This window comes from Anarrhichthys ocellatus, unplaced genomic scaffold (assembly GCF_004355925.1).
Source record: "Anarrhichthys ocellatus isolate YVR2014 unplaced genomic scaffold, GSC_Weel_1.0 scaffold9, whole genome shotgun sequence".
Lineage (NCBI taxonomy): Eukaryota > Metazoa > Chordata > Actinopteri > Perciformes > Anarhichadidae > Anarrhichthys > Anarrhichthys ocellatus.
The window spans coordinates 3,122,905-3,138,268 of NW_022280039.1; the positions used below are offsets into that span (position 1 = coordinate 3,122,905).

General features: G+C 43.4%; 1 protein-coding gene across 1 annotated transcript in view; it reads right to left on the minus strand.

The window, feature by feature from the left end:
• The window catches only part of adgra2 (adhesion G protein-coupled receptor A2), a 35,853-nt gene that overhangs the window by 9,249 nt on the left and 11,240 nt on the right, over nt 1-15,364 (minus strand). The window contains exon 2 of the mRNA XM_031849303.1: nt 9,708-9,779. Within this exon, the coding sequence (XP_031705163.1) occupies nt 9,708-9,779 (72 nt within the window). The remainder of the gene's footprint in view (nt 1-9,707; nt 9,780-15,364) is intronic.

Sequence of the window (15,364 nt, forward strand, 5' to 3'; positions counted from 1 at the left end):
GAGAGAGAGAGAGAGAGAGAGAGAGAGAGAGAGAGAGAGAGAGAGAGAATCGATCTTCTCTAACTCTCGGCAAGAAGGCAGATTAAGTTGCAGTATTTACCAGAAAGTTAACACTGAGACTTCAAGACAAGGCTTCTCTAAGTTTAAGGGGGGTTGACTGGAGACACATTTCCTAAACCTGGCTCCTCCAGTGGGAAACAGCTGGGTATTTCTGCACACAGATAGGAAATCATATCCCATCAGCCACCTGGGTTTGAGGCTATACCAAGATGCAGGTACTCGACAAAATAAGATATTAACCAGATCTAAAATTGCTGGTCATTTTCCTTCTTGTTTGAAAGACTTCTTGTGACAACGTTGGCCATTGGAAACCATGAATATTCATTTCTTGACCTGCCTTTGAAGATCGAATTTAATACTATCTGCTGCACTTTTATCCACCCTCTTCCCATTCAGCACCCACACCCATGAGTTTAACTATTCAGCCAGATGCCCATCGCCATCAGCTAACCTGCATTAGATTTTGAATCCAAGACGTTTTCTTTTGTTGGCCAGGAGGGAATAGCGAGGTTAAAACAGGTCAGGAGACGGATGGTTATCGGCAGGACATAGCCGCTGTTGGTTGGAATGCGATCCGTGTTCCTACAGCATAAAAAAAGCCTGCTCCCATTGGACCGGTCACAGAAGAGGATTTCCTTCCAGGAGCTCAAAAAAAATAAATGCCGTAGCTGCATTTTTGTCTAATTCACTTTAACCCAAGAAGCCACTTTGGTAGGCAAGACCTCAGGGGACTTTCTGGTTCTTTTTCCCACCAAAATGATCTGTCACTGCTGCTCTCGACCACGCTGCCTCACACCAAGTAGAACCTCAGGCATCTCTTAACCATTGTCTTGTCCGCTTTCCATGAGATGAGCGATTTTGATCAAACTAGGGCAAGAAAATTGTTTTAGAAAATAGCTTCCAGTAAATAATTATACTGTGCAGCATGGCTGTGAGAGAGTCAGAGATCAGGGGTTTTGCTGTTGGTCCACACACTTGCTGAGCCATCGTTTATATCTGGATTATAGATGGGAGACAGGTTATAATGATGGAGCAAAAGCTATCTGGCCTCAGTCCAAAAGGCTGAGTTCTGTTGTGTTTGTCTCAAAGCAGAGAGCCTTGGACAGCTCAGGACAGCTCTTTGAGTGCATGCCAGCTTGTCACTTTGCAACAAATTCACAGCTTTTAAAAAGGTGGAGACATTTCCACCTCTGTGATTCTGACAAAAAAATCAGCTTGGAACTAATGTGTGTGTGTGTGTGTGTGTTTGACAGAGACCAAGAATACTCTCCAATGTGTGTGTGTGTGTGTGTGTGTGTGGGCCTGTCACAATGTATGTGGTAGTCTTTGTGTGCCTATGCGTCCCGCTCTGAATGTACAGTTTCTGCATGTCAGTAGCTCTATAAGATTTGTTAACCAGAGAACAATACTGTAGTTTCCAGTCTAAGTGTCCCGGGGTTCATTAGTGCAGCGATGAAAGATGAGGCCTGCCCACTATTTCCACTCTCTGATGACTGTCTCTTCCTCCCTGTCTGTCCTTTTCACACTCATACACACATGCTTTTGGTGTGTAACACTGACCTCCATGTATACTGTAAAGGGATTAAGACAATCCTACAAGTAAGCAAGAACGCATGAACACCAAATCCTGATTAGGTTACTAGATAACAATCTCACTTTCAAACCTCATGTCTAAAAAGACTGAAATGTGCTGCATGTTTCTCTTGTCATATTATCTATTGGTGATATCATGTACTCAAACGCTGCTAATTCCAAGTAAGTTATTTTATGACCAAAATTTAATTGTGCTTTTTCCTTTGTGATCAGTGAACAAATAGGTTTGTCCTCATACTGAAACATACTGCATTGTTTTAATTTTAAACACTATTGTACATTTCAATTTTAACAATACTGGACCAGATCTCAAGACTGGTTATTTTTTTATCTCATACCTGTTTGATGGTAACTATTTAAGTAATTTTTCTGATGCAAAATGGCCTGCAAGAATAACTGTAATGTGTTGTGTATCTGACCAGAAGAAACAAGCATGCACAGGAGCATTGGTTTAGCTATTCTTAGGAGACATCACATTGGGTTACATTCTTTGCCTGGACATTTACGTTAAGCTAAAGCATGCATGCATGGTCCTAAATGAGCTGCATAGACTTTATTTCAATGAGAACCACACATTGGTACATGCAACTGATAGTGAGTAGATTATAAGCACCTAAAGCTTTCTGAAGATAAACCTTTTGCCCAGTTTGATAAAACCAGCCATCAACAACCAATAAATAAACAACTATCACACACCTTTATTTTCTACAGTCTGCTCCTTTATATCCGGCTTGATAGGTCACAGTGCTGTGTGTGCTTTGGCCTGAAGAGTATCAGCAGTCCACTTCTTCTGATACACTCTCTTATCACCAAGTTGGGGAATGTGGAGGAGCTCACCACAGCCAACAGGACTTGAAGCACTCGCCAAGCGCTGAGCCCTACACCATAATCCAGGCTAAATCTGTGCTGCAGCCCCTCGCCACTCGCCCACACTCTCAGATGTATATCCAGCTTTATTTCAAACCTACAGTACAGTAGCTCAAGCAGGCCTCATACTGAGGCGATGACTTGTCTGTGTGCCCCCTGGAGTAGACAGCGCCCTCCCTGACAACAACTTCACAGCTCAGTGGCCTCGACACTGATGACAACAGCTGTCACCAACCAAGAGGATAATAGCAGAGACAAGAAATACTTCAAAGCCTCACGCTTGCAGAGGATGAAAATATCAAAGTTGAAAAAGTTAGAAGTTGCAACTTGTAGCTATTACTTTTTCATTATCTTCAGTAGTAGCATACTTCATTAAAAAAGGCTTCTTGATGCGTGTTGACGCATCATTATTCCTCTTTGAGTTATGCTTTGTAAACTTGGAAGTGCAGTGCTTTATCCTCATCGCCACATGTGGCCTGTGTAATGGGGTTGCGACAGACTCAAGCTCACTCCCAGCCCAGAAGGGACCATTGTCTGCTGCCGCTGGGCCTAGAAGCATGCGGCTGCCATTAAGAATGTCTATTCCCTCCTCCTGATCAATGGGGCTCGTCCTCTGCCATTCTGAAGAGTCATTTCTCTGTGGGTATATGGGATGAGCACCTGGGCCCCATGCAGGCTGGAGAGGAGCGACGTGCTTGTAGGGCAGCGAGAGGCTAATAATGAAGACATGGTCTGTAAAGCGCTCCAGACGTAGAGTGCTCCATTATCAGGAGCACAGCGACAGGGACTGGAGTGCTCCACTGACATTGTTCAGGCCCTGGACCCGGAGGGAGCTGGGAAAATGATTGAAGCCAGGGAATGGCCACTCATTATCGCCAGACTGGAATCAAGAATTTCCTGTTTCTGGAATTTTTAATGACATTACAGTGCCAATTTATATACTTAAATCATATTTATATCTAGTTGCAAATGTATGTAAGCAACTGCCTGAAGACAGAAAGAGATATATATGTCTATAGATGGATTATAGGTTTGTTGTGAAAAAAAAGCAAGGGGGGGGGGGGTAACTGGCATCTTGGTTCCTGACAGAGGTCGGTGGAGACCATTTTTGTGCAGCGTGTCATTTCCTGTCTGGTTGACGTCTCTAGCAGAGGCCCTTGCTCGTTTATTTTTACAGTTTCCTTTTTTTACTAGCTAGCTTTCCCCTGTAGGGAGGGGCAGGTGGGTTAGGGGTTTCAGTACTGAGCAAAATCATCCCTGTGTATGGCCCCGCATACCCCACCTCCCTTCTCCTCAACACACTTGCTCACAATGGGGGCTCTGTAACACTGGCCCCAAACGTACTCCTGCCTTCCCCCCAAAACAGGAAACCGGGATCTGCCGAGCTCTTGTTTTTCTATAATTTCCTGCTTTGCTGCCCCTTCCCCAGATTATTTTCTTTATTTTTTTTCTGGTTTTCTCCCATATTGGTTATACCTAATCAACTTGTTATCTGTGTTCATCTGGAAACCAATTTCTTTGGTGCAGCCATGAAGGTAAAGGAGCATAAACAGACTATTACATTCATAACACTGCTTTCATTTGGATTACTATTGGACACATACTTGAAATTTCCTGTTAAACCTGGACAATCACCACCTGGTCATCTCCGGCCATTACTGTACTACGATTCAAACGAAGGCTCTGCTCATGACCGACAGTAACATAAACTGTGGACCTAACTGCACAGAAATAGTAATATACACTTTTATTTGAAGTGTAAAATGTCCTAAGTTGATTATATGTTTCTATAGTTTGCAGCAAGACGAGCTGGATATTATTCTGCCAAGGAAAACTTTGGAACCACGGACTATTATTGACTTCAGTTATGGCTTTTGGAGCAGCAGAGAGAAGGGGGCGATGCCCATTTTGGCAGCTCTGTTGATTTTCTTGAGATCTACCAGCGAACCAAAGAAAGTTTAAGATTTTAATGGGACATACAGTACATCATAACATTTGTCAGATGAATGAGGATTCATCTGTCAAAGGCAGCAAAATGCTATTTCCTTTCTGTTGTTACACTGATCTTGATAATATTTATGAAATAATATTAGTTTTATTTGGTCAAAGTGGGTCATTTGATCTGAAAGAGCAAAACGTTTCATAGATCATCTTCACCAACAAGTTACTAGACATAGAATTAAAACAATGTACACATTACAACTGGGAAGGAAACAGGAACAAACGCCTTTCATTCAAATTATCAATGAAAAGGCAGACTCAAGTCTGTGAGTGAATTTTCCGCCAGTAGGTGGACTACAGCATGTAGAGAGTGGGAAGGGGGAGGAACATCGAGAGACCCTGTGAGCTGGGAGAGGGGAGATGCAAAAATAAAGCAGAAAAGGAACACAAACGGAAGTGGGGGGAAGTAAGTCCAGAGAAAGCTTAAGTTCCTCTGGAGGAAAATGCCATTGAAACCATATCAAGTTTGCCGAATGAGAGTGCGAGAGAGTTACTGGCGTATAAAGTGTACAATTTGGTAATGGACTTATGAGGGGGCTCACTTGCTGTTTCAATAAACCCCCAGAGCCATGACTGAGCTAGGCTTGCAATACAAAACACACCCCGTTCCTTCAGTTTATCTGAAAGACACATCTGGAGTCTATCAACTCCAGCAGCACCCCCCTTTCTGTTTCCACTCTCCAGCACGCTTAACCCCTTCCTCACCCGCTCCACCCCTTAATGTCATGCACTCTCATTAGGTGACTGTTGCCTAACTGGGGGCCAAACAATGACGTTTGCAGACAAACATACTAACACAAATGTTACATTTTTTTTTGAGGGAGACTTGAGACTCCCATGTGCAACCTCCACAGCTGGCCTTTGCTCTCTTCAGAATGGTGGGCTCCTACAATCTGAACCTTGTCTTACCCAGACTGGTCTAGACAGGAGGGCTCCTCGCCATCGCCGCACATTTTGCACTGTTTTTACATGCTATAATGCTGCCCACTTCTGCTTTGTTCCCACTCAAGGTAATTTGCTTAGCCTGGGTGGAAATAACGTTAATCTCCCACTAAGAAAAACAACCCCAGATTTATATAAGACAAACTGCAGGAGTGTGCTTTCCTTCCCTCCCTCCCTTCGTCTCCCTCTCTCTCCAGCCACCATACCATCTTTAGCCATCTTGGCTCCACTTCCCCTGTGTCAGATGGTAAAGTTGTTTAAGTTGGACAACTTCCTAACCCCAGCTGCTCAGAATGGCAGAGGCGATTTCAAGGTTGGTTTCAGAGAGGCTCAGGCAAAGACTGAGTGGCCCGTCTCGACATTTTATAACAGATACTATCAAGTGAAAAAAGTAATGAATTAGCCTAAGCATTCGTAACCCTAAAGTGATAATAGTGTATATATTCTCTATCACGCAGACATGCATATAAAACATCTGCACATTCTCATGCCCTGTGTGACTTTCAGTGCAAAATTTCCCGAATGCTTTTTGCTCTACAAGCAAAAAGCACAAACAACTCCTTATTTTCTGCTGTTGAATGAAGCTATTATAAGTCAACAGGAGGTTTTTTGATAATCTTGCATGATATTTCCTGTGCATACTCTTCTGTAGCGCAACAAAAGTAAAAGTGCAGTCATGTCAGGTAGATCCATACTTCATTTCAGACTCCTTTGTTGACAAATTCTATCATGCTGCCAACACCTTTGAGCATCTAACCAGTTCTAACCACAAGCCTCACTCCTGGCTTTCAGTCCTGTTCACTGCAGGCGACCTACTGCTCCCTCATCCATCATCATCGCTGCCCTCTGCTCTTCCTCTCTGCTCCCTCTCAACCGGTGGGGTGAGCAGACCTGATAATGAGCGCCCCTTGTGCCCCTGCCTGCCTGTCCTGTGTCCCATGGTGCAGTGGGGCCCAGTTGGACAAGCGCCAGACTGCCTCGACCCTCTCTTTGCTCATTATTCTCATTACCTCGCCTCAAATCAGCGCAGGACAGGCTGCTGGGATCTGTCCACAACTCATAAAGGTCCCGTCTCGTTAGAGGGGCAGCCAGCGTCGGCACAAAACAGGAAGGACGTGCAAAGAGGTGGAGGTACTCAAACAGGTACACAGGTACATTATAGAAGGCCTGATGGTGCGTACGCATATGTATGTGACTTATTTTGCATATAGCAAGCACCGCCACAGATGGCAGGTATGATTCAACTAGTGTTTCATCCCAAAAGCTGGAAAAAATGAGGTATTCCAAGATCCAAATGTAGCTGTTGGATGGCAAGCCATTTAAGAGAGCTACAAAAACACAGTAGTCCAGTAAGAGGGCAAAAACAAACAAGGCTAAATTGCTCCTTTGCACTTGGGTGGTTTGGCAGGTTATGAAGGCAATAGTGGCTTTGAGGAGGTTTGTCCCAATGAAAGGGCTAACTGTGTAGATTGCTGCACTGTCTGGCCCAGGCCTGGAAGAGGGTGGCCCGCTCGGGAGCCGTATTCTCCAACTAACAACGGCAGGACAGACTGCATTCAACTCTGAATAGATGTCTGGTGTGAGCGCGTGGGTGTGAGTGTGCGTCTGCTGAGAGAGTTACCAGACTCATTTGAAACGACTGGACAAGAAGCGAGGGTGCCCATACTAGGAAACACACTCCGCGTTTCAGTACACACTTGAAGTCACAACAGAGATGGACCAAGAGTGAGAGTTGTGCAGTCAGGGAGCAGACTGTTTATCCTTGTCGCATAGGGGAAGAGATGCAGTGTAATTCCCTGATGTGTGTTTACTCAGCCCTAGTGGGCTGGCCTTTGATTACAGCACTGACCACATAATATGAGTAACTGTTCACAACTGCTCTAAACGACAAGCACATGTAGACGATAAACTGGAAACAATGAGAGGACCTGAAGAGCGATGGCGGGCTGAAGAGACAGAACAAAACTGAGATCTCACAGTACGGACAAAAACTCACAGTTAAACCTTAAACTGACTTCTATATGCATCCCTTCAAGGCCTTCCACTGAAACGGTGAATTTCAATGTGGCATTTTTCACATAGGACAGCAATTTTAACCATGAGCTCAGATGTAATTATAAGCTGTGCAGCGCTCAATTAAAGGTTGAAGACGTCAGAATGAGTGAGCAGACCTCCACCGCTGTGTGTCAGAGAGCCAGCAGAGGTTGAGGCAGAGGAGTGAAATGAGGCCTGCATGATTTACGTTATGTCCTCTCCTCACACAAGTATGTGTGTGTGTGTGTGTGTGTGTGTGTGCTGTTTGTCTGCCTGTTCTGTGTCTTTCTCGCAGGTCTTTTAGCTATAAGCCTGCAGGAAAGCTCCACCCTGTTGCCCCCTGCTAGTTGTATCACTGCTCCAGATACAAGGGCCAGTTAGTGGGTAAGCTCAGGTTACCCGAGCCACCTATCCTACGGCGCTACACGGAAACCTGTCTGCACTTAAAAAAACAAGCAACATCATCTAATTTTACATCAAACTTCAAGCTACAGATCTTCTTTGACTTTTACTTTCCGTTATACTTGCACACACAGGGCCTCAGTGTAGTGTCTTCTTGTCAACAGCTTTATCAACGTCTTTGGTGCAAGACAGTTGAGGTGAGAGCCGAGAATTTGGCCTTGGAACTATTCACCCGTGGTGTTCACATGCCAGACATAACAACGTCAATTTCAGCAAATTTGGCTTTTATTCTCGACTGGCATGTCTGGTGTGAGCTCCAGCAGGTAGGTACTAACAAGCTAACAACTGCAGCAAATTACCATATTTTTCTTTCTTTCAACATTTTTGAGAGGCTTGTTAGCTTCATGGGTGGCAGCTCTGAGTGGCATGAGGAACTAATATCCCTTCAACATACCCACCCCCTCCCTAACAAAATAAGTATGTCTGCCAGACTACAGTATCCAGACTGAAGCAGCTCCACGTGTGTTATTAGCTACCAGGACGCCCTATAAAGCTTTACTGGGATGCTCTGTAAAACAACACCTTGGTGGGAAACGCAAACTATATGTAATTCACACATCCCAGGAGTATCCCAGGAGCCTGTAGCTGGTAAATGCCAGTCTTGACCGTGATTACTGTAAATTAGACCAAAAGACGTATCATATCATACATACTCTATCTCTCTCTGTATTATCTCCTGTTTGAGACAAGCCAATGTCCCCAAGCTTGTGTAGCAATTGTCCTAGTCTGGACGTGGTTTGAGCTAAATGCTAACATCATCATGCTAACATGCTCACATGGCAATGCTGACATGCTGATGCAAAATATGCTCACCATCATGACATGCCAACATTTGCTGACTAGCACTGGTCCAAAGAAGGCAGCTTGAAATTTTGACTTGATGATGGTGCGCAATGAATGAGTTAGGAGATCACAAAATGAATATAATGCATCTTGATTGTAATTTATCTTCTGGGGACCATGGATGTCTGTATCAAATAAATCCATCCAATATTCGTCGAGACACTTCAATGAAAACCCAAAATGTCAATGTCATGGTGGCGCTAGATTTACAGTCAGGGGATCAACGGTCATTAGGATTCATCATCTATGGATTAATGGTCGAGCAAAATTTCAAGACAATCCATCTCATATTTGTTGAGATATTTCAGTCTGGACCAAAGTGTTCGACCGACCAGCCGACAGAGCCATGTATTGTGTGGCTAAAAAAGAGAGGTGCTCTGTACTCTCTTCTCAAAGGTGGCAACAATTCCCATTGTGGTTCTTTTCCTGTTTGTCAACAGACCTGCCATTCATTCATTTCCCCCAGAAATGATTCTGTCTATCATCTGTCTCACATGCCATGCAAAGAGATTACGATGCTAAAAAGGAGGGCTGAACTGTCTGCGAAGCTGCCAACAGGCATCTCTTTCCAACGATCTCTTATCTTGACCTGAGGAGTGGGGCTTACCTGATAATGAAGGACTGAAGTGTAGTTATATGAGCTTTTAAACATAACTATACGATAGCCAGTCTGAGTGTATCATCCTCCCTGCTGGACAGAAGCCCATGTTTTCATAGAAGTGCATGAGTTGCTCAGATCTTACTGATACCCTGTCTGTATTTCTCTTCAAAGGCGCTGAGGCTAGCTTAAATAACAGCTCACACATGGATGCATAAAATATAACTCATTTAAACAATAAACATGACATTGTAGCATCTGAAGAAGTGAAATATTCATAAAAGATGATAAACAGTAGGCTACTCACAGTTTCTCCAAACCGTAAAGTCCAAAGAATGATCCATTTCTCAGAACTCGGATTTTGTTGTGGCTCAGTATCCTGTAAAAAAGAATCAGTGTGGTTAGAAATATTCCCACTGAGAATAAATTGAAGCATATTCTATGGCGCTGAGTTACTATCTTGGACATTAGCTTCACGGAGAGTTTAGGTTTCAGTGAATGGGTCACAAGAGGAGGATAAGAGCCGAGGGAAATGTACACTCGGTGCTGCAGTCACACGCCATTATCCTGACCAGAGACGTTAGCTTAAGATGTTTCCAATTAATGTTAAATACAGAATGGGACATCAAGATTAGGAGGGAAGCTGCAATCTTGATAATCCTTTCGCATACATTTTTACATCAAAAGGATGTCTTTCCACATCAAACAAATGGCGGCACAGGCCATGTTAATTAGCCCTTTCCCTACTGGTGAATCACTTGGCTTATTGGGCTCTTATCAGACCTGAAGGCAGAGGAACACAAAACACACTGGAAGTAAAGTTGAGATTGCTGTGTCTGGCAAGGGATCATGGGAAATGTATATTTATAGTAATCACTTAGCTGTGAGGGACTTGCCATTGTCAAAGTCAGTTAGGATAGACCTTTCCTTTTTAAGGAATGGTTTGACTTTTTGGGAAATACGTTCATTCGCTTTCTTGCCGAGAGATAGATGAGAAGGTCCATACCAATCTTATGGCTGTATGCTAAATATGAAGCTACAGCTAACAGGTGGGTAACAACTCCACTGGCTTTCTCCACAAGTAAAACAAAATAATCACAAACACGTAAAAAGCTTACTGACATATTAAAGAGTAACGTAAGGCCCCCTGAATTTGTCTTTGATGATCTCCAGCTTCATATTATGTTACTCTTGAACAACCTCTGCCGGGTCTTTTTCATAACTGTCCAAGAACAAAACAGCATCCATCACTTTGTTTGAGTCCTTGTGGACGGTTTTCATTTTCCAGCCCAGCCTCCTACAAAATATTGTGTACTGTATATTAATTTACTCTACCAAATACTATTTGAAGAAAACATAACTGCCGCCTGGAATGCGTTTACTGGCAACGTTTTTTTTCAAATTCAGGGGGTGTGATGTTGTTGAAGGGAGGAGGTCGGGGAGGATGGTTGGGCCTACGAAGCACATAATGTTGGCACCAGAGACTGGGGTTTGCATTGTGCATCCCATGTGTTGTTAAGTTTAAGCCACTAAAGTCCCTTTGATATTGCAGATTTCTTGTGTATGAACATGATTTTCGGGAAACAGGGTTCAACGTTTACGCAACCTTCCCTGTGGATCTACAGACCTGCCGACGTCCCCACAGCAAGAGCTCCGCGTGCAGCAGGAGCCCTGCTCCGGCGACAGCCCGCCATCATTAACACACCCTTCGGTTTCACATCATCTCCGCCTCTACCACACGGTGCTTATTGGGCTGTTTGCAACATTAAGTGCGTTCTTAATCGAGAGAGTGGAGCTGTGCGAACGCCTTTAAAAGTGGGAGCGGACTGTGAACAGTCTGTGAGATTTACAGATTCAGCAGCAGCAGTCAGCCCCCCCCCCCCCGCTTCCTGCCACATCAATAAAAACACCGCCTTCAGCTCTGCACCTTCCAACTCACTTAATGACCAGATTTAATCATCCGGTTTTGGTATACAGGGACAAAGTGGCCTGACTTACTTCTTCACTTCAGTAACTTTACTGACAGCCACAATTACCAGGACGAGTTGAAGACAGAAAAGGAGCAAACAAATGGAAAACCAACATGGAAAGTAAATCTTCTGCTTCTGGACACCTCAGTCAATATCTTCCTACAATTGTCTTCTAAAATTAGAAACGAGGGAAATAAACGGAGAGGCAATCAAGAGACGAGAGCTGCTCCACTGATAATGACTGTAATGCTGAAACCAAGGCCACTTTTACTGTTTTACTGCATTTAAACCACAATCATCTGTATTTTAGGATTTGCTGTGAAAATGTACAGCATCAATGGAATTACTATCACAAACTCCACACTCATTTCCAAATTTGAAGCCTCAGAAATTGACAGCCTTATTTTTAGCTTCAGAAACAAAATTAAAAACATGTCATGTTCACACATCCACACTGAATTGTTGAAATAAATCACAGTTATTAAATCAAGACCTTCTTTAAAGTGGTTGTGAGGCAAGACCAGAGTTAGTCGTCTTGTGGTGTAGCCTGTATTTGAACCTATGACTTCTGGACCTTAAGGTCTCTCGCTTGACTTTGGGCACAGTATCTCTCGTGTAAACTGGATGCAGCCCTCGGACGAAAGCTACAGAAGATCCGGAAGTGCCGGAATAATTCAATACAGATAGGAGAGGAGAAAGTCACATCTGGCAAACAAGCAAGCCATTTAATTCAACGCAGCCAGTTTAGATACAGATTTTTTTTGACTAAACCTATTAAGCAGAAAAAAACCATTAGTCAGGGGACAGTGTGCATATGTAATATTCTTACAGTGTGCATATGTGTGCATAATTCTTCAGCGTGCTGATATCAATGCATTTTCAATGAGAACAAAACACATAGACCTCATTTTATAACCTATACTTGTGTTTATTTGTATATTATATATAAAAAATTAAATTCACATGTGGCATCCTATCACAAAAACCCACATTTGTCTCAAGTCACGACATTTCAACACACCATATTTCAATATGCTTGCTCCTCTGTACACCACGACTTGAAAGCTGACTTTCACAAATAAACAAAGACCACAAAATGCGCTAACTGAAAGCCTCCCACAGACAACAAAAGGCACAGATTTTCCTGGAACACAGGGGACTTGCAGAGGCTGGACACTGGTGTATAATCCCCCAAGCCTGATGTTTGGAGCACAGTTGTAGTGAAGGACATTGTTCTTTCATAAACAATACAGAAAGTACAACTCTGAGAAAGAGAGAGAGAGGCAGAACTCTGTAAACAGACAGAAATAGTCAGCATTCCCATCAGGCTAAACAGGAAACCCAGCCAATTAGCTGTTTATTCAGAATCCGGTTTCAGAGGTCAGGGGTTGTAGAGGGAGCACTTCCCGGGCAGCCATCAGACAGATGGAGCAGTGTCTGGAGGCAGGTGATAGCTGAGGCATATGAGAGTGCGTCACTTCATCACCGGAGTATACAAAGGTTACCAGAGCTTTACACGCAAAGAAGATGAGTAGCTTCTTAATCATAGAGGTTCACTACTTGGAGGCCTAGTGTCTGCTCTGTATTGCTACTGAGGACTTACTGTAACCAGTGGCTTCTTTTTCCTTTTGCATAAGTGACAGATCAAATAGCAGATTGAATTAATCTGCTTTCAAGAGCAATAACTGTATGGTGCATGGCACGACAGTGTGATAACTCAGTCCAGACTGGGGATGGCATCTCTCATTCACTTAACCCTTTCAGACCACAAAGGCCTCTGAGAAATCAGATGGGCTAATTTAATCTAATCTAATCTATGGAAGAAGAAAAACAACAACAAACAACCACCAGGGCCACATGTCAGACTCCAGGATCCCATTCACTCATTTCATCTAATCAAGTTAAATGAAGTTCAAAAAGCAAGGTCATTTGAAAAGAGTCAGGTCAAACAGAAGCACAGACACCAGCCCTTCCCTTGTGTTAAACAGGGTCAGTAAAAGCACAGAAGACATGGAAAGCAAATATATATCAACACTTCACTTCATGTGCTGCTGGGTTTTATATTGCCTGAAACTCTGAAGTGAAAATGAATACATACACGTCTCAAATTTCAGAATGGAATTGTGTTTTACACCAAAAGTTCAAACAATGAAATATCTTTTACTATGACATATATCCGAAGTGCTCTTATACATTGAAGAACCCCTGCATCCCCTTAACCCAGATGTTGGCAGAGATCTATCCAAACAAATATGGTGTTTTCAAAGCAAACTTGATCTATTTGTGCAAACACACGCATATGAGAAATGCAATTTCTTTTGGTACATAAAAAGGTACGACTGCTACGAGTATGCTTGATGTGCCAGAATCAAGTGCTTTAGCTCAGTGTTAGCTTATGGTTTTCCTTGGTGCGTGACAGAGTGTGAAAAAGTAAAAACCATACAAAGAGTCTTGTCTAGTTAACCACTGCAGCTCCTCCTTGCATCGTGCCACTCACTTTGTTGGTTTGCTCAATTTGCTTCATAAACCCACAAAGCCTTTGAGGGCCACACAGGGGCAAATCGTATTTGCTCACTGATTTACTTCCGCTCTTCCCACTGACTCCTAACTGGAAGCGAGGCTGTGTCGCTGTAGCATACTGCCTCAGGTCTGGGGGAAGGCCGGATGTGTGTGTGTGTTTGTACAAGTCCGTACCTGTGTGTGTTGTAAACTGTAGCTGTCTGTCAAAAAGCAGCATGCTTCCAACAGCTGCTTTTGGTTTTGGGTCATTGTCAACCAATCATTTCACTGAGGAATCGTCTCTGTGGTGGAGCTGGGAATGCTTGCTGTGCGGTGTATGACACAAACACAGACGGCAGCTGAACAGAGTCCTTTCAGCTTTCCAGATTGCAGCCTGGTGCAGAGGGACAGTGAGAGAAAACCGTCCTGTCCTAACCACAGCTAGAATGCTGCAAACCCAAACTCAGCAGGATGTCCCGTTCGCAGTCGGCTGTCACCAAAGGTTTCGTGTTAATATCTTTGCACCCTTCATCCCTACTAGACAACACTTCAGTCTTGTTTTTTTTCACAAGTGGGAAGCATACAGGAAATGCTGCATCCTGGTTTGGCATTTAGTTCAAGATATGAATGTGATACATCTGAGTGAAAAGCACTGATTCCAATTGGCCTCTGTTGCCCTGTAAATATTCAGGCATGCTGGACTCAGACAGTGAGCTCTAGCTGCAGGCCTCTACAGCAAACCCCAAACAGAGTAAGAGTCTTAAGGAAGGATTTATATTTAATAAGAATTCATCTGCAGGCTAAACTGCCTGCACTTATTACTATGTATTATTCTTTTTAATAATATCTACGTTTCATTTTGAATACAGAGAATTTCTGCAGCATCACCAGCGAAACAACTGGAGCTTCTGCAGTGTGACTGGATGTTGGTCATTGATAAAACAGTGTGCAGAGTGCCGTTTAGACGCTCCACCTCATGTCCCAGCCCCGAGCGTTGATCAAGCGCTTCAAGGCCAACAGAGATAGAAGGACGCAGGTTCAGCGTGATAAAGACAGTCAAAACAACCCGATGGACCAGTGTGTAAACATCATTTAACTTTGGATAGGTCTCTTACCCTGGAGGACCACACGCAAGGTGAAAGACAAGAGCCCTTGTAAGAGGCTGGTAATGTGCCATAAATCTAGTCCCAAATCGTAGACCAATGGGAGCCAGATAATGAGAGTGCTTTTCAATGAAAGTCTCACAGCGTTCTTATTGAATTAAGCCTGGTTTAATTAGCATGCTGACTTGATAATGCACAAGCTGGTGTGTACAGCAGTGCTTAAGTTCATATAAATAGAAAATAAAATAATTTAGCCTAGAGGGAATTTTTCTTAGAAGTAAATAAATTCTGCTGAAAGCAATACGATTATGCACTTTTACAATGACAGCACAGCATTGTGTGTGAGCACTTTGATTTGTGTATGTTACAGCCGAGAACACTTTCATACAAAA